The following is a 20,620-nucleotide window of genomic DNA, read 5'->3' as shown; positions in this document are numbered from 1 at the left end:
AGTGGATCGTTGTTAAGGTCAGTGACATCCTGAACTTTACCAGGTACCATTTTAGACAAAAACGTGTATGCATCTGACAGGAGGCTGACACAAGTGAATCTTCCAGCAAGACAATAACGGAAAATTTGAATAACCTAGTTAAAAATGTAATCTGTAAAAATGTAATTACTAACAACAAAAATCACGAGTCAGACGTCGGTTTCGGGAAATGTGTTTAGTTTCCCATGTAAATCCCTCGTTTAAAAAAAAAAATCCCCACGTGACTTTTTTTTCACACCTTTATTTTTTCCACAGGATTATTTTTACCACTTTACACGGTCTCCCATCCAGGGACTGACCGGAACCCACCCTGCTGAGCTTCAGAGGCAGCCAGCAGTGGGATGCAAGGGTGCTATCTTGCTGGAATTAATGTGCCAACATTTGCAATTGGAGAAGCAAAGGCCAAGGTAGCATAACCAAAGATAGGGAAAATTGCAAAGAGGGAGGCGTTTTATTTTAATCGCCTTATCATAAAACATTATTTTTTTTGCGTCCATTTACAATTTATTTGCTCTCGCATTTAACATGATATCATTTCAATGTTTAGTTTGGCTAGTAATGTCATTATTTTTGCTTGCAATACTAGTAATTTTGTTCTCGACTTCATAAGTTTAGCTTTATATTAAATAGCACAAAAGTAACTCACTATAGGATTGGGTTGCACCATATAACACTATTACTCAATAAGAAATGTCCAATACAGCTGTTTTTATCTCAATATCAAATCATTTCTAGGTAACAATTAAATACCTTAAATACTGTGATTGTTTTGATTAAATGTTCAAGACAGAAAAACAGCTTCTTAGAAAAGAGCAAATGTATGTAAACGCATAGCGCCACAGTTTTGCTAAAAAGCTGAAGGATGGGGCTGGAGAAATAGAACCAGTCAAATCCATAGACTATGCTATGGATACCAAGGACTGACCATCCATATAGTTCTAACCATGTCTTTAAGCTATACAGTGTTTGTTTGCATTTACTTGGTTTACAAACAAATGTTAAGTAAAATGTGGAGTTTAGGTGTGAAACTGCTCATTTGATTTTCACTTTCAGATGTGAGGCTCAATGTCACGACTTCCGCCGAGGTTGGCTCTCCTACCCGTTCGGGCGGTGCTCGGCGGTCGTCGTCACCGTCCTACTAGCCACTACCGATCCCTTTTCGTTTATCTGTTGGTTTTGTCTGATTGGTTTCACCTGTGTGTTGTTTAGTTAATTAGTGTCTGTATATATTGTAGGTTGTCCCACCCTTGTTTTGTGCGGGATTGTTTATGTTGTCATTATTTTCGTCTATCGGTGTTTTTGTGTTTCTTATTCTCCGGTTACTCTGTTATCCTGTGTTGGATAATTTCACCCTGTGTGTGTTTGGGTTCACCGTGTTTGTTTTGTTCAACGGAGAATAAACTTTATATCGCTATCTGCTCTCTGCGCCTGATTCCACCCACCTTGATTAGACGTGACACTCAAAATGTACAGAAATAAAGATCTTTCTTCTGAAACGTGTCAGTCTATTCTTGTTCTGAGAAATTAAGGCTATTCCATGCAAGAAATTGCCAAGTAACTGAAGATCTGGTACAACGCTGTGTACTAGTTTGACGCCGTTTCTAGTTTGAGAAACAGACGCCTCACAAGTCCTCAACTGGCAGCTTCATTAAATAGTACCCGCAAAACACCAGTCTCAACGTCAACAGTGAAGAGGCGACTCCGGGATGCTGGCCTTCTAGGCAGAGTTGCAAAGAAAAAGCCATATCTCAGACTGGCCAATAAAAATAAATGATTAAGATGCGCAAAAGAACACAGACACTGGACAGAGGAACTCTGCCTAGAAGGTCAGCATCCCAGAGTCACAATAGTTGGCATCAAGTCTGCCGGGAGTTTGCCCAAATGTGCTGAATTGGCCAATTTATACATTTACAAGGACATAACTATAGAGAACATACAAAAATGCTATGGCAATAAAACATTTGAGTTTACACACTCCCAGGAATGTCATACATGGTGGTTCGTTAGCTTCCCTACATAAAATACATCTAGATGGCCGGGCGGGGTGGTTGTGGAGCCAGAGATTTTTTCAAACACAACTACAATACATTACATTGTATCTCTGGGACCCTCAGGATGACACATCAGAGCAAGATTACTGAATGTAAGTACATGATTTACCTTCAGAGGTGAATGTATCAAATCAGTTGCCGTGATAAGTGTTGTGCACTATCCTCAAACAATATCATGGTATTTTTCTACTGTAAATTGGACAATGCAGTTAGATTAACAAGAAGTTTTCTGCCCATATAAGACATGTCTATGTCCCGGAAAGTTGGCTGTTGTATACAACATTTTCTAGTCACATTATAGCATTCTGAGCAACAACCATCCCGGTTCAGGGACACCAATCCCATAGATGTTAAATAGTTCTCCCCCCCACACACACATTCACTCTACACACAATACCTCCTAATCACAGATCAAAAGTTTTTTTTTAATTGCAAATGTATACAACAATTATTAAATATCACATTTACATAAGTATTCAGACCCTTTACTCAGTACTTTGTTGAAGCACCTTTGATGACAAATTACAGCCTCAAGTCTTTCTTGGGTATGCTTGGCACACCGGTATTTGGGGAGTTTCTCCCATTCTTCTCTACAGATCCTCTGAAGCTCTGTCAGGTTGGATGGGGATCGTCGATTCACAGCTATTTCCAGGTCTCTCCAGAGATGTTCGATCAGGTTCAAGTCCGGGCTTTGGCTGAGCCACTCAAGGACATTCTGAGACTTGTCTTGGCTGTGTGCTTAGGGTATTGGAAGGTAAACTTCCTGTTGGAAGGTAAACCTTCATCCCAGACTGAGGTCCTAAACACACTGGAGCAGATTTTCATCAAGGATCTCTGTACTTTGTTCTGACTAGTCTCCCAGTCCCTGCCACCTAAAAACATCCCCACAGCATGATTTTGACACCATTATGCTTCATTGTAGCGATGGTGCAGGTTTCCTCAGACGCGATCCTCAGGCCAAAGACTTCAATCTTGGTTTCATCAGACCAGAGCATCTCATTTCTCATGGTCTGAGAGTGCTTTAGGTGCCTTTTGGCAAACTCCAAGCGGGCTGTCATGTGCCTTTTACTGAGGAGTGGCTTCCGTCTGGCCACTCCACCATAAAGGCCTGATTGGTGGAGTGCTGCAGAGATGGTTGTCCTTCTGGAAGGTTCTCCCATTTCCACAGAAGAACATTTGAGCTCTGTCAGAGTGAACATTGGGTTCTTGGTCCTCCTCCCTTCTCCGCTGATTGCTCAGTTTGGCTGGGGGGCCAGCTCTAGGAAGAGTCTTTGTGGTTCTAAACTTCATTATTTAAAAAATGACGGAAGCCAGTATTCTTGGGGACCTTCAGTGCTGCAGAAATGTTTTGGTACCCTTCCCCAGATCTGTGTCTCAACATAATCCTGTCTCTGAGCTCTTCAGACAATTCCTTCGACCTCATTGCTTGGTTTTTGCTCTGACATGCACTCCCAACTGTGGGACCTTATATAAACAGGTGTGTCCCTTTCCAAATCATGTCCAAAAAAATGAATTTACCACAGGTGGACTCCAATCAAGTTACATAAACCTCGCAAGGATGATCAATGGAAACAAGATGCACCAGAGCTCAATTTCGATTCTCATAGCAAAGGGTCTGAATAGTGCTGGATTATTCGACATTATGGGGTATTGTGTGTAGATTGATGAGGAAAACATTTTATTTAATCCTATTTAGAATAAGGCTGTAAAGCAGGGGTGTCAAAGTCAAATGGACGGAGGGCCAAATAAAAAAATCAGCTACAAGACGAGGGCCGGACTGTTCGAATGTTCATTGAAAATTTTTTAAATGACGCATATAGTCTAGTGAACCTAATTGAACCTACTGAAAACCTAACAAATATATTACAATATGATCAGATAAATAAAGCAATATTTTCTTATGGCTCTGTCAGTAATCTTTAATTTTCAACAGACACAAAAGACAAATTTCCTTTATATAAATATCCCCATAACATGAACATTAAATGAAAGAAACCGGTATTCAAGGCACCATCAGTAGACTATATTTTCTATCATCCACTCAACTGAAATATTTTTAAAATATAATTGGATTGAAATACAAAAAAATAAAGTGCAAAAATCTATTAATCAAAAACAACACTTTGTTTAAGGAGAAGTAACATGCAGTGAAAACAAATATTAAATTTTAACTTTTAAACTTGAACTGAGTAAAAACTCTAAATATGTGATTGCACAGTAATGTTCACTTGTTTGAGGTTGAGGGTGATACTTGGTGGTGTCCCATCTTTTCCACAAGTTCATCAATGTTCGGGGTAAGGCTCTGAGCTGAAGAAATCCTCAGAATTGAGTGGAGGTGTTCAGCAGTAAGTCGACTTCTGTGTGATGTTTTGTTCAGGTTCATCAAAGAAAACAGTTGTTCACACAGGTATGTGCTGCCAAACAAGACAATGAGCAGCCTGGATGCGCAGCTGGGGCATTGTGCCGGGAGGAACGGGCGAACTCCGCAGCACCCAATATTTTGCCCTCAGTGCATCATTGCATTGAGGTCAATCAACTCCATTTGGAGGTTTGGTGGTGAGCTTTCCACGTCAACAGCAAATGGGTTACCGAGCAGTTCCAACCTGCTTTTTTGTGCTTCAAAGTCAGCAAATCAGGGATACTCAAAGTCAGCGGCAAGCATACCTATTTTATCAGCCAACTGTGTGCTCGGGAACGCACTGGTAGAGAGCTTCTCTTTCATGGTCTGGCAGCTGGGAAAGTGGCTCAAATTTTCTTCCGCATCTCGTCTCCCACAGAGTCAGTTTGGTTTTAAATGCCTTCACTGTACTGTACATATCAGAGATGACACGATCCCGATCCTGCAGCTGCAAGTTTATTGCATTCAGATGACTGTAATGTCACACAGAAAAGCCATTTCACACAGAAACATTTGGTCTCGGAGTTGTGTTGTGTCTTTCCCTTTGCTGTCCAAGAACAGACAAATCTCCTCACGAAGCTCAAACATCTTTGAAGCACCTTTCCCTGGCTTAGCCATCGCACTCTGTGTGATAAGGCAAATCACCATGCTCCGTTTCTAACTCCGTCAGAAATGCCTTGAACTGGCGGTGATTCAAACTTTGGCTCTGATAAAGTTAACTGTGCGCGTGATGATGCTCATTACATGCTCCATTTTCAAGGCTTTACCGCACAACGCTTCCTGGTGTATGATACAATGATAAGCTGTCAGCTCACCTGTCGCGTTTTCCTCTTGCATCTTTTCCCGTATCTTCGCCACCAGTCCGCTCCTGTGTCCACACATCGCAGGTGCTCCGTCGGTTGTCAAACCCACGAGTTTTTCCCAAGGCAGCTCCATCTCATTTACACATCTTGACACCTCTTCATACAAATCATGCCCCGTAGTTGTGCCATGCATAGGACGTAAAGCCAAAAACTCCTCTGTCACGCTTAGGTTGGAGTCCACTCCGCGGATGAAAATTGACAACTGGGCAATGTCAGAAATGTCGGTGCTCTCATCCACAGCCAAGGAATATGCAATAAAATCTTTTCCCTTTTCACAAGCTGCTCTTTTAGATTGATGGACAACTGGTCTACTCTCTCGGCAATGGTGTTTCTGCTCAGACTCACATTTAAAAAGAGTTGCCTTTTTCTGGGCAAACTTCGTCACAAACTTTAATCATGCAGTTTTTGATGAAATCCCTCCGTAAATGGCCGGGCTGATTTAGCGATCTCTTCTGCCAAAATAAAACTGGCCTTGACAGCAGCCTGGCCTTGTGATTTGGCTTTTTTGAACAGAGCCTGTCGAGATTTGAGGCCCGTTTTAATTCCTCTGCCTTTTGTAGCCTTTGTTCCATGTCCATATTCTTGTTTTTGTCCGCGTGTTTCGTTTCATAATGTCGTCTCAGATTATACTCTTTCAGTACCGCCACACTTTCTCCACACAGAAGACACAGGTTTTCCAGCTACCTTCGTGAACATATACTCCGACTCCCACCTTGTTTGAAACCCCGGTTCTCAGTATCCACCTTCCGTTTTGCCATTTTTGATGGGTATCTGAAAGTTAATTTTACTGTGATGCTGACGACTGCTGTGCCAATAAATATTGAAATGAAGCAGCCTACTGCTCGGTGCGTCACCTTTGCATTGTGGGAAATGTAGTATTGGTGCGTGTAAAAGATCTGCGGGCTGCCGGCTTGCTGCGGGCCGGTTCTAATAATAAATCAAGATCATCCCAGGGGCCGTAAAAAACCTTCTTGCGGGCCGGATGTGGCCCGCGGGCCTTGACTCTGACATATGTGCTGTAAAGCAACAAAATGTGGAAAAAGTCTAGGGGTCCGAATACTTTCCGAGTGCACTGTATATGGTAGGAAAAATAAATAAATGTCACTCCAGAAATGTATGGGCTTCAACATTGATCAAATTGATTTGATTGATTTCATAAAACAATACTTTGTGGTTATATTCCCAATATTTGCGCATTCAAAACTGTAATGTTTGCATGAATTCTGATCATTTCCAGGGATACTCAACATCCTGAAATATATGTAGATATATTTGTTAGAAAGAATACTACATTTCCCTTGACTGATTGATGCTGAATGTAAAAAAATGGCTAAATTTACCCCACTCTCCCCATGTCACATAAAATATCCATGTGACGTACAGTACATGCGACAACGGACCTTACGAGATGCCAACCACTCATTTAATAATGCATAGAAATGTGTTATTTGGGGTCTCCTGAAGCCATCCTAATCCCTGCTTAACTGGTCCCGGTTAGCTAAGGGTTAAACCAGAAATCCTCTCTCTTTCTGAACAGACGAGTTTAAACTCATGAGTTTAAATCACTACTGAAGACTGTGAATGCTTATGTTGTTGAAGTTGCCACCCTGTCCTGTCATATCTCCCGTTGAAACCAGCGCTATTGCAAAGACGATAAGGTGGTTTAAGATGGCAGAGTGTTTTTACCTGTATAAGAATGGCCAGGTGACAGGGGGAGGGGTTATGAGGGCAGTGTGAGTCTGATCACCCAGGACCTGGAGACTCAAAATGTCTCTGAGGCTGAGAGACATCAAGGAGTTAGATTGTGGATTCTACATGGAACAAAAATATAAAACGCAACATGTGAAGTCTTTGTCCCATGTTTCATAAGCTAAAAATAAAAGATCCCAGAAATGTTCCATAAGCACAAAAAGCTTATTTCTCTGAAATGTTCCCCGTTACAGAGCATTTCTCCTTTGCGAAGATAACCCATCCACCTGACCGGTGTGGCATATCAAGAAGCTGATTAAACAGCATGATCATTGAAAGGTCACTCTAAAATGTGCAGCGTTGCCACACAACACAATGCCACAGATGACTCAAGTTGAGGGAGCGTGCAATAGGCATGCTGACTGCAGGAATGTCCACCAGAGCTGTCAAATAATTTAATGTTCATTTCTCTACCATAAGCCACGTCCAACGTTGTTTTAGAGAATTTGGCAGTATGTCCAACTGGTCTCACATCCACAGACCACGTGTAACCACAGCAGCCCAGGACCTCCACATCTCGCTTCTTCACCTGCTGGATCATCTGAGAACAGCCACTCGGACAGCTGATGAAACTATGCATTTGCACAACCGATTCGCACCAACTGTCAGAAACCGTCTCAGGGAAGCTCATCTGCGTGGTCGTCTTCCTCACCAGGGCCTTGACTTGACTGCAGTTCTGCGTCGTAACCAACTTCAGTAGGCAAATGTTCACCTTTGATGGCCAGTCTGGGTAGCCATTTGATTATATGTTCAGGAGTCTTATGGCTTGGGAGTCGAAGCTGTTTAGAAGCCTCTTGGACCTAGACTTGGTGCTCCGGTATCGATTGCCGTGCGGTAGCAGAGAACAGTCTATGACTAGGGTGGCTGGAGTCTTTACAACCATCATATCAATGTAAAATTGTAGTCATGCAATGATATGTTGTGTAGTTCTCCCACTGTGTCTCAGGAAAGCATGCAGTTTATTAGGCTACAGATGAATTGAGCCATGAACTGCCAGTGTTGTAAAGTCCTTAAGTAAAAATACTTAAGTACTACTTAAGTCGTTTTTTTGGAGTGTCTGTACTTTACTATTTATATTATTGGCAACTTTTACTCCACTACATTCCTAAGGAAAATAATGTATTTTTTTACCCCTTACATTTTCCCTGACACCTAAAAGTACTCGTTACATTTAGAATGCTAAAGCAGGACAGAATTATGGCACCTGTCAATACAACACTTTGTCATCCCTACTGCCTCTGATCTTGCAGACTCGCGAAAACTGTGTTTGCAAATTATGTCTGAGTGTTCGAGTGTGCCCGTCTGTCCGTAATAAAAAAAATATGAAAATCGTGCCATCTGGTTTACTTAATAAGGAATTTGATGTGCAGCATTTACTTTTACTCAAGTATGACATTTGATTACTTGTTCTACCACTTTATTTAAGTACATTTAAAACCAGATACTTTTACTCAAGCAGTATTTTAGTGGGTGACTTTCACTTTTCATTTTCTGTTTTACTCAAGTATGATAATTGAGTACTTTTTCCAAAACTATGAACTGCACAGGGTGGTGAAAGTACACAGTTATGAGGTTGATGCTGCTTTCCAATAAATATTGAGGATCTTATTCTGGTGACACGATCAATGCTCGGTTGCCATTTCACAAATAAAATAATCTCACTCTTTTATACATAATAGGAATCTCATGTAGGTAGCCGAAAATTATCTATATATTTTTTGTACATGTAAAATCAATTGTTCCGCCGTCCCTGGAAATATAAAGAATATTCTGTTTATTCATGGTTACTCGTGAGCAGGATATCAAAGATGCATGTTAACAGCTTGTCCTGAATAAGACCTTTAACCGAGATATTATCCAGAATACTGTGCGCATGTAGATGTGGTCGGTGTTATGTTAATTAACATTTACATTTACATTTAAGTCATTTAGCAGACGCTCTTATCCAGAGAGTTTGGTATTCCTTATCAACAACTAATACTCAGCTTGGGTTGGCCGACCAATGGAGGTCATGACGGAGCTGGCCCTGGACCCAGATAAGGTTGCTGTCTCCTGGGGGCACATGCACGCAACACAGTCCGCATACTCATACTTCCACGCATTAGCTCAGGTTACAGAACCATTAGGCAAACCTAGCTCCAAACAGCTCTACACTAAAAAGGGCAAAATACTTTTCAAAATTTCACAATATTATTCCAAACGCATAGTGTGGAATATATATATATATATAAAACACAGGAAAAACATGACTGCACTGGGCCTTTAATACCTTTTTTTTTGCTGCCATGTAGCAGTGTAGCTAACTAATATAACTACACATAGGTTGTGAAGTAACTCATGTTCAGAAGAGTGCTGATGGAAAACCAGATAGGGAGGAGGATGTTTTGTGTGGGGACTTGGAGGAAATGGTTCTCCCGAATGAGGAAAAGCAGAGACGACCTGGGCAGAGATATGTGATATAGTGTACCCTCTGCTGGCTGAGGTTGATTCCTGTGTCTATTTAGGGGAGACGTTCTTTATTGGGTTGAGTGACACTGAGGAACTAGGTTATCTTGGTGGTTTGAGAAAGGATTTGGTTCCCCCAAGTGATCTACTGTATTCAGAAGTTGTCAGTGATTATATTTTGGTCCTTTAGCTGACATGTCCTTTACCAGAGTAGTGGAGGTTGTGGTTCCTCCACAGCCTGACAACGAGGTTGTTTGGTTGTCAGGTGCTGATTTAGCTGACATTTCTCACTGAGCTGTGAGAGGGAGGAGACTCTTCCCAGTCATGTTGTGAGATTAGTGAGGTTCCGCTGGAAGACTTTTTCTTTAGGTTGTATCTTGTGATGAGAATCAGGAGCTTGAAGAAGAGAGGTTGCGGGGAAAGCCAGATCCACCGGAGTTGTCGCTTCCTGTTGTTGAGGAGCTGTCGACAGTTCATGCAGCATGTAGTGTTTTCTTCTGTTAAAGTGGAACCGACAATGTTGGAACTACTTTGCAGATATGAAACAGACAATCATAACAGCAGTAAAAAAATATAAAATTCCTAGTTTATGCTGCAAAACTGACTTTTAAAATAGGTTTTAAAAATAGAACCTATTTGACTCAAAATTCCATGACGTAGAGTAAGGCATTGTTGGCAGAATGGATGGATGTAGTTCAATGCATGATTAATATAGTTCACCAATTTCTTGGTAGTCCAAAAAAATATCGCAATGAAGTTGTAAATCCCTGCTGGCCTGGTACATTGTTTGCTGCCTTCACCCATTTGGGATGCACTGTTCCAGTTTCAATGACTCAATATTTTGAACTAAAATGGACTACTGTAACTAAAGCTGTATCACAACCGGCCGTGATTGGGAGTCTCAGTGCAGGCACAATTGGACCAGCGTCGTCCGGGTTTGGACGGTGTAGGCCGTCATTGTAAATAAGAATTTGTTCTTAAACTGACTTGCCTAGTTAAATAAAGGTTAAGTAAATACAAAAATAAATGTCAATATAATCAAACTAGCATGGGCAAAGATCACAAGTCAGTCATAATGTAAATAATAGGCTAGTACAGGTATCAAACAATGCCCTTGAACCAAATTGGACAAACAAGCAAATATAAAATGAGTCAACAGTCTACTTTATAAAAGTACAGCTCAATGTTCTTGCAATGGTGAATTCAACTTCAATGGGGCTTGCTTTCAGTGGCTTCGATTTCTAAAGCTTGACAATTAATAACCTAAAACACTAAACCTGCAACAAAACACCATACAAAGGAGAAACATGTAGGCCTATTACAGCATCATTTGAGCAGTAGCCTAGACTGGCTACTCAACAACAACACATTTTGAGTGCACCACATTTTCAATACGGCCCATGTGCTGATTGAGTTTGACACCCCTGGGCTAGCTTGTCTATTTCTGGCACTACCTATTTATTTAGCAAGTTAAAAACAGAGTTTAACGTTAGCTGCTGGGAGGATGTCATGTCATTGGAGGAGTGGGTGAGTGAGTGACTTTTTCCCCTCATTGTTTTTCAGTGGCTACAGCTGGAGATGCAGGTGTCACTTGGTTGACTAGCAAGACATGTGAATTGCTTTGCTAGCTAGCTATGCTGAAATCTTGAATGACTGTTATCCACAGTTAGCATCTCTCTTAATAGCTAAAATGTTGACGGCCAACTAGCTGAAAAAGTTTAGGGTTTATCTTGGTATTCCTTCTTTAGATTTTAGCGCATCTCACTCTGGCTAACATTAGTTGTTGATGTGCATAGTGTTGGATTCTGTGTTTTACATTATAGCCATTACCATATATATGATTGAATATTATCTGCTGTTGGCTTGTGTGGATGTATGTATGTGTTATGCAACATAGCTGACTTGAAACATTGTTAACAGTTTCAGGGCCATGGGCCTTTCTCATGATGGAAAAATACAGAGTAGCAGGAAGACAGGAACTGTGCAATGAGTTGGGGGCATTCAGAGCGGGGTGTTGCGAGAACAAGCGGTCTTTTGTTAGATAACAGGAGCCAGGTGCGAGATAACGGTATCGAGCATGAGCACATAGAGCAACTAGATATAGTTACATCTATCAACTGGAGCGCCCGGGGGCTGGTCCCAGCTCGTATGACAACAATCAACAATAGGCTGGGTGAGTCTAAACCACGCCCAGTTTCTACTGTGATAGACATTGTTCCAACCAGTCTGTTGGCCTAATGTCTATCACAGTATAAGAACACTGTTTTACATACATCTTGTCAGTCTTTTTTCTTTTTCTTTTTTACTTTTTCTTTTAATTTTTACCTCTATTTTTAAAACAAAACACCACGAACTCATGTCGGGAAAAGCAAAAAGGTGAAACTAATCTACAACCGTTCTGATAAAAACCTTAGGGCATTCAGCCTCGGGGGATGCCCTGCTGACCACACCCTTCTTCCTTGTTGCTGGCCTGCCCTGCCTCTTCCACCAATCCAATTGTTTCTTATGGACAGAAAAGAGCAGAGGCTCTGAGCTGTCCGATCAGGTCCATTGTCTACTTGTGCGAATCTTGTCAGTTCTCTGTTCTGCCCTGCGTGGCATTACAGTGAGCCCGTATATACGAAAGTTGCATTTGCCATTTATTACTTCGCTAATAAAAAACACATAGTATAAAATCGGTGACTCATTGTTATATTTATCCTGATACCAGAGTCGAATTTACGCAACCCATAACAATAGGCAACTGAGGAAACGATAGCCTGCCTTTTCAGGGTTGTTTGATCAATCGAACTGCGACGACCCCGAATGTAAAAGAGGACTCACGTGGTATTTGACATATTTGCATAAATCCGTTCAGGGGTATTGTGTGGCTTTTGGGGAATGCGTTCTAATGATCTAAAGTTGCATTATATTAATTTATGAAATCGTGAAAATGACCATACGGAGGTGAGAATACAGTTAGTGTTTCCCCATTGATAATACTCGAGGAACACTAATGCTCTGGAGAAGGTAGAGATTGTTCTCAAAGTCAGAGTGAGGCGGCAATGGCTAACAGGTCCCCTCCAGCGAGTGCTCAGGGCTGGAGGAAGAGGGCGTTAAGGAACGTGGACGTGTTCCTGGTGAGTTTTTTTGGAAGTCATTGCTGATGTTCACTTGTCCCTGGTGGTGGTTGCTCCAAGTCTCACAATTGCCAACATAATGGAGCTTGTTCCTTGTTACCCTGGGCCTTGTGAAGGAAGTTGGTCTCAGTCTAGAACCAGAAGGGGTCACAGGTTGTCCTTTGGCAGGAGCACCTGAGTGTAGAGCCGTCAATTATGGTTTTGGATGACTGGCTTATCGTTTTGAGAATAGCTTTATCCCAGAGGTGAGGGTATCTGAAGCCAAGTTTCATAGTTGTGCAGTTATAGTATTTATGGTGTACATATTAGCCTCTTCAGTTAAGTTATAGAAATAAGTCAATTAATTGAGCAATGCCGGTAGGTCTTTTTTTTTCTGTTTGTTTTTATTTTTAACTGACAAAAACAATCTAGACATTATTTCCCAATGCTTCTAACACTATAGGAAACTCATCCCAATCACGAAATACAACCAGCTTGATTTTGTGATAATTTATTTTGTAACCGTGAGCAACTACACTTGTAGTGTTCTCATTACATGTAATCTCTCATACTGATACATTTATAAAAATTGAAGAAATATAATCTACACACAATCGAATACAAAATAAAAATCTAGGTGTGATAATTCACTGGTCTGTTTAGTATTGCAAATGTGTAACAATGGTGGACACGTGCTTGCAGAGAAGATCACAAAACTGATGCTCAAATATGATAACAAGACTGTGCTTAAATCATTTAAAAAACATTCTAAAAGCCCAAGTAATTGCAAATACCATAATGCTGATAAAACACAAGGGTCATTCCACAAAATTATTGCCTTTTTATATAAGTAGAAATTGGTCACCGATATTGAATTGACCCTTGTTATATTAAATGAAGTGCCCTTTAACAGACCACATGGACAATTCAAATCAGATTTTTTATATAAATAATAACTTGCTAATAAAGTGGCTAAATTCTGCATTTTGATGTGCACCCTCTGACTTCTAGGAACATTTGAACCCACTTAACCCCAACATTTCACCATCATTGTAAAGCCTTAGTTATTTTGCCGCTTTGACAAAGCCAAGTGTGAAGATGATCCTTTATGTAATGTGATTCGTGACTCCTTTATGTCTGTCCCTCATTTTAAGGGTCAACCTTGTTACGTGAACTGAACTCGTTCAAATAACGGTGAAACTATAAATGTTTAAATATTCTTTTCAAAAGAAACATTCAACATCTAACAATCAAATCATAGTGTAAAAGCAGGGGAGCTGGTTTCTACTCCTGTGGTGGAAAAAAACTGAGCGGGTCAGCCATAACACATCAACTCTGTTACGCATAGATAGACAGGCTAGAAATGTTTTAACAATTAAACATGTTTTTGTGAAGCTTGCACACAAACTTCCATTCCCCCGTCACTAGGGGATTCATGGCCGATATAAGATGAAATTGTCAACCGTGTTACATTATTTGGCACTTACACACTTAGGAAAATGTGTTTGTTATTAAGTTGAACATGTGCACTCTATGACAAAGTTAACATTTGGTGAAATAAAATAAAAAATGTTGACCAAGTTACACTTCTCAAAAGGCACCGAATTGGTGAAACAACCCACAAACACGCCACTGACTTCGGGTTTGTTTGGTTGAGGGGAGAAAACCGTAGATAACTGTAGAGACTGTAAATTTAGCAAATCAAATAAATGGATCACACACAAACAGCTGGAATGCGGTTAATGTCAAGGTAATGTTAGAAATATCAACATCTGATATCTACTATAACTGATAAGTAGGAAAGTGCATAATCATAGCAAAAGGTAATGAAGCCCATTCCCTCGCCCCCCCCATTTCAGAGTGTGTTAGAGAAGGGGAGTGTATTACCAACACAGCTATTAAAAAATATAGTAAAAGCTAAAAACAGGGGATATCTGTTTGTTTTGTACTGGTTGCACCACTCATTCCTCTTCTTCCTCCTCCTCCTCCTCCGCCATCACCTCCACCAGGAGTTCGGCTGTGCACGTGGCCTCGCCCAGACTGTTGACAGCCTTGACGGTGTATTTGGCATCGTCATCGCCGTTCACCTCCGAGATCACCAGGCTGCAGTTGCCCTCTTCGTCGTAATCAATCTGGTAGTGGCGCGTCTCCTTGATGGGCTGTTCGTCTTTGTACCACACCACCTCTGGATCAGGGTAGCCTGGGAACCACAAAATACAGACCAACTTTATTACTTTGGTTCGTGTACAGTTTAGCGGATGGTAGCCGGCTAGTGACAGTGTCTAAGGTTCAGGACAGGGTACTGGGTGGTGGTGGTTACTATTTAACTGTCTGATGGCCCGGAGATTGATCAACAGCTTCGGTCTACCGGTCCCCAGCTTCGATGCACTTGTACGGCTTCCAACTTCTAGATGGTAGCAGGGTGAACAGGCCATGGCTCGGGCTCACCTCACAGAGATCACCAGGCTGCAGTTGCCCAAGGTTCTTGATGATCTTCTTGGCCTACCGTGACAGGTGCTGTAGATGTCCTGTAGGGCAGGTAGTGTGCCCCCAATGATGCATTGGGCTTACTGCACTGCCCTCTGCAAAGCCCTGCGGTTGCAGGCGGTGCAATTGCCATTTCAGAATTATTGTTAAAGTTAGTTGACCTGATATTATGCATTTTACCACAATTTCCACAACTGTTTTCCAAGTCGAAAAAGGTAAACAAATCAATTTTAAAAAATCATTTTTTACATTGATCACCTAATGAAAATGCCTGAGTTAAACATAACATTGAATTTTAAATACATTTAGTAATTTCTCATTACCGCAACACGTAACCTTCTGAATCTTGTTTGTCATAATTACTTGTGTAGACATGTTATTTTTATGTAAACATTTGGATAAAGGCATACTATTAGATTTATACTTCAGTAATTTTGTCTTAGTTATTTTTCTTACCATTTACTAAATATTGGTGCATTACGGTAATGATAAGCAGGTTTCTGAGATGAGAATGTATGTTTTGGTAATGTGTGCATAGTTTGCCATAAACAAAAAAAACTGTACTGAGCTCCATTAGAGATTCAGGAACTAATTTGTTGATCCAAATAACTTGAATACTAAAATCACACACACATCAAAATGGGGGATATTCTCCTTTAAGTGGTGGGGTTGTTCTTTGCTGAAAGACAAACTCCAGATTGTGGCTGTAAGTGAAACAAAATTGGGTTTATACAACCATATTTCTTGACAACCTCGACTTAATCAAATAATTGATGTTTGACAACAATAAAAAATCTATACTATATGTAAGCAGTGGTCCTAGTAAATTAAAGTTACAGCCCAGCGCACCACATTGACTATACATTAGAATTAGCTTATATTACCGAAATATGCCTTCAGAATAAGATCCTCATTCTGAAGGCATATAAGTGAAGATATTAACTTGTACTCATCTAAGGACTACTTCAATAGATGATGCATCATACGTGAATAAAACTATTAAAAAAATATATAGGAACTTGAAAGTGTTATGGTAATGAGAAACATGTCCACAGACACTTTTTATGTACTAATATTATAGTTGAACTTCAACTAGGTATACAATTATTATAATTTATGGACATACTACAGCAACATAATGTGTTTTATTCAAATAAGTTAGAAGAACAACTATATAAAATGAACCGATAATTTAATGACACTTTTCAGTAATGAGAATTTGGGGTGAAATGTTACATTTTTGCTGGAATTGATTTAAAATACGATACTGTGCCATAAACTAGGCATCTTTGTCTTCAACATGATAGTTGATTGTTGCAGATTTATCATGGTTTTCTAACTCAATTTGCTACTGCCATGGTTAAAACTGGTTTCATGAAATATAAGCTTTTGACCCTCTCCACTGCAGTCTGTTGACGTGTTTGGGGATGTGCTCTCTGCTGTCTCCTGTAGTCCGTGAGCAGCTCGTTTTGTTGACATTGAGGGAAAGGTTATTTTCCTGCCACCACTCACCTCCTCACTACCACTGTTGTGTCGTCAGCAATCTTGATGATTGCGTTGGAGAACAGGGAGTACACAGGAGGGGGGCTGAGCATGCACCCTTGTGGGTCCCCTGTGTTGAGGATCAGCCTGGCGGAGGTGTTGTTGCCTACCATCACCACCTGGGGTTGGCCCGTCAGGAAGTCTCGGATCCAGTTGCACAGGGAGGGGTTCAGATCCAGGGCCCTGAGCTTAGTGAGGAGCTTGGAGGACACGATGGTGTTGAAGGCTGAGCTGTAGTCAATGAGCAGCATTCTTATAGGATGAACGGCATATTGTAGCATGTGCCACTTCGGGATGCAGGCTGTGTTTCTCAATGGGTATTCATAGGATGCAGGTATAGTATTAGAAATATGAATGGGATCGAACAGATTACAATTATGGACAACCATCGAGAGAAAAGTTTACACTGTGTGTGCTGCCTCACAAAACCATATTTGCCTTCCTTCTGTTTGGTTTATGTACTTCATGGCAGATGAATGGATACAGCACTTGTGATGCATGTATATGTAAATTAGGAGGCCATGTTGCATGTATATGTAAATGAGGAGTTTGTGAGACATTACCCTCAATCTTGCAGTCAAATCTGGCTGCGCTCCCCTCTACCACCTCAACATCCTTTATCATGGAGCTGAAGGTGGGCTTGACCTGGGTTCTCTCCTCAGACTCCAGGAACTCAAGGAACTGGTTGTCCTCTGCAAAATATGGGACAAAACAAAATGACATTGTTTTAGCCTCAAGTTAAACTGGTGCAGAGAGTGCTGCTTTGACTTCAAATAGGAGCAGCAGCTCCCTTGGCAGCACCACCTACTGTACCAACCAAAGTGCTCCAAAAAATGAGGGCAAATATTTTCAGTGGCATTATAAAACAAACACCCCTAGCTGAGTGCCATCCCTTGCTCAGGGGTACAACAGAAAGGTTTAGAACATTCATGAGTAAAAAATAAATAAAATGTTTTGTTGCCATGCCACCTTCGGTAGGGGAGCCCTTCTTGGCACTGACGCCCGCCAACATCGCCATGGACGACAGTCTTCCTATGGCCCGCACTGCATGTCCCGTTTTCTGCCATGAAATCAACGATGCAATCGTTACATGTCTGAGCAGTACAAACAGTCCTTAGGCTAGAAGATAATTACATCCTCCAGAAATGTTAGAACCGCAATATTATAAGTAAATGGGCTCGTTTGTATCAATTTGAAATGTCCTGTTTGTTGGCCATGAAGTATAGACTAGGTGTGAGTCCCAAATGGCACCCTATTCCCTTTATAGTGCACTGAGCTGGTCTATAGTAGCGCCCTATATATGGCGAAGGATGCCATTTGGGACACAACCAGCCTGTGATCCTAAAAGTATGCTTACTACTACAACCAAAGCTTGATAACTTGATCCCTGAGATTGTTGCCTTCAGGATTGATAAAGGACAAAAAAAAGAGACATCGCTCCACTTTCACAGTCTACTGTTTTGTGCTCTAGTTTTCCAACATGATGCTTGCAGTTTGTCCTTTTCAACCTCATGAAATACTAATGGACCTCCATGTTGACTTTGTTGTAAAATGAGCGGTCTACTCATGTGTGAGCACTCAGAGAATGAGTTGAACTGCAGGGACTTAGTGAGATTCACTTTTCTTAACCAACTTGGAAGCTCATCGAGACGGCCAAATGAGGCAAGTCAACAATTTCTGTAGCCTCTCCTATAGCAGAATTCTAAATAACATTCTCAAACGCACATGTTTTGGATGATTCATATACTGTGCCATACTACAGTGCTAGTCTTGTTTCTCATTTAAACAATTTTACACTGCGGAGCACAGCCCTACTGTTAAAGATGGATGGCCGTTATGTTGCACTGTGACATGAGAAATGGGCGGCATCCCAAAATGACACCCTATTCCCTATATACTGCAGTCGACTACTTTTGACCAGAGCCCTATGGGACAAAGCCCACGATCTGTTCTGCTTGCACCTACCTGCCATTTCCTTCTCAGGATGTATTTCTTCATCCTTTCCTTGGACAGCTTCTTGGCCTCCATTTTGCCCGTGTCTTGTTTTAGCCATGGGTGTTCATAGCAGCGATCACATGTTAGTCTGGCCCTACGATCAGAGAAACACATGAGCACTGAGCGAGAGGCGTAAAGATCTCATTCTCATTGTATTCCAACACATCAGATAGTGATTTGGGTCGAGTCTCAAATGGCACCCTATATAGTGCACTACGTTTGACCAGAGCCCTGGTCAAAAGTAGTCTACAACCCAGGGAATAGGGTGCCATTTGGGAAGGAAGCATTACGTACATCTTACACCTCAACATTGAAAACAGACATCTGGCAGGCTGAACAAAGCCATTCTACAACAATTACACTCAAATCATGTCAGGACTGGGACTTCATCCCAAATGGCACCCTAAAATATGGTAAAGTAGTGCACTATGTAGGGTATAGGGTGCCATTTGGGATGCATCCGGTCTTTCATCATGTTGTGTTTCAGAGAGCAGCACCATCGTGCTTACTTCATATCTTTCTTCAGCAGCATGGTGATGAAGTCTTTGGCGTGTTCTGAGATCTCATCGAAGGCGTCGTCTTCAAAGTCCCAGGTGGCCGAGGTCACGTTGGACAGGGTCTCGTTGTCGTTGTCCCCCATGAACGGGGACAGGCCACTCACGCTGGGGAGAGAGAAAGAGGCAAAGCGATAGAGGATTGTGATGGTTGACCGACAAAAATTGCACAACAATATCTACAAAAAAACACTTCTGCTTTGCATGGAAAGTACACCACACCCTGGCGGCACCCTAAAACCTGCTTACTTTTAAATTATGAAAGGCCAAATTGTAGTATAAATTATTACTATTGGTGGTCTTGGTAAATTTCAACAAAGCTACTTGTTTCATTGGGCACATCCAGGTGTTTTCCATACTGTAGGTGTATAACGGTACATCAGTAAAGCTTTTTTATTCTCCAAATGGCACCCTATTACCATAGGGCCTTGGCCAAAAGTAGTGCACTACATAGGGTGCCATTTGGGACGCACTCTGGAATCTGACGCAACAGAGATACGGGGAGAGCCTCATTTGTAACACTTCTGTAAGCAGTGTGTAATAAATCTTTGTGGACCAAGGAGACCTCAGAGGTTTGGGGGCACTGGAGAATATCGCTGTGCTCTTCCTCTATATCCATTTACAGGCATAGAGGACGGAAAGGCCCATACACTGCCTGCTGGTGGAAAGTATCTGTTGCAGAGAGCATGAAAGCCCAGAAAAACCTGATACGGCTGGTTTGAGATTAGGGACACATTGTAGCACATAGACAGCCATACTTTATTTGCATAGTCCCCTATAGATGACATACATATGCTCAAACTATCAACTATTACTGCAACAGCTTGCTGGTTAGGTTTAAAATACAATTCTGCCACTTTATAACCAGTTATGCTGTTTGTATACACCCACAGGCCAGTTTATTAAGTACACCAGCCCGTTCACGAAAATGGATCACTCCTACAGACAATAAGTCAAGTGTTCGTGGCTTGCTACATAAATCAGGCAAACAGGCATCCAGTTACTGTTTGACTGAACGTTAAAATGGGCAAAACTATGTTGGTGCAGGGCACGCCGAATCCAGTATCTCAGAAACAGCCGCCCTCTTGGGCTTTTCATGCACAAGTGTCTAGGGCTTACCGAGAATGATTATCTCCCCGTGGCACTGACTTCTGTCATCATGAAGCGCTTTGAGAGACTAGTCAAGGATCATATCACCTCCACCTTTCCTGTCACCCTAGACCCACATAAATTTGCATACCACCCCAATAGGTCCACAGACGATGCAATCGCCACCACACTGCCCTATCCCATCTGGACAAGAGGAATACCTACATCAGAATGCTGTTCATTGACTATAGCTCAGCCTTCAACACCATAGTATCCTCCAAGCTCAGAATTAAGCTGGAGGCCCTGGGTC

At 41.5% G+C, this 20,620-nt stretch overlaps 1 protein-coding gene across 2 annotated transcripts in view; it reads right to left on the bottom strand.

Moving 5' to 3' along the window:
- Nucleotides 1-13,138: 13,138 nt before the first annotated feature.
- LOC115139762 (myosin light chain kinase, smooth muscle-like) overlaps nt 13,139-20,620 on the bottom strand; it is an 83,944-nt gene continuing 76,462 nt past the window's right edge. For both annotated transcript variants that reach the window (XM_029677555.2, XM_029677640.2), the window contains 5 exons: nt 19,177-19,329; nt 18,638-18,761; nt 17,642-17,732; nt 17,236-17,364; nt 13,139-14,843 (listed from right to left, as the gene is read on the bottom strand). In XM_029677555.2, the coding sequence (XP_029533415.2) occupies nt 14,605-14,843; nt 17,236-17,364; nt 17,642-17,732; nt 18,638-18,761; nt 19,177-19,329 (736 nt within the window). In that variant the 3' untranslated portion in view covers nt 13,139-14,604. The remainder of the gene's footprint in view (nt 14,844-17,235; nt 17,365-17,641; nt 17,733-18,637; nt 18,762-19,176; nt 19,330-20,620) is intronic.

The sequence above is a fragment of the Oncorhynchus nerka genome, linkage group LG1 (assembly GCF_034236695.1).
Source record: "Oncorhynchus nerka isolate Pitt River linkage group LG1, Oner_Uvic_2.0, whole genome shotgun sequence".
NCBI lineage: Eukaryota > Metazoa > Chordata > Actinopteri > Salmoniformes > Salmonidae > Oncorhynchus > Oncorhynchus nerka.
Note: the sequence above shows the minus strand (reverse complement) of the source record. Positions and strands in the feature narration are given on the sequence as shown.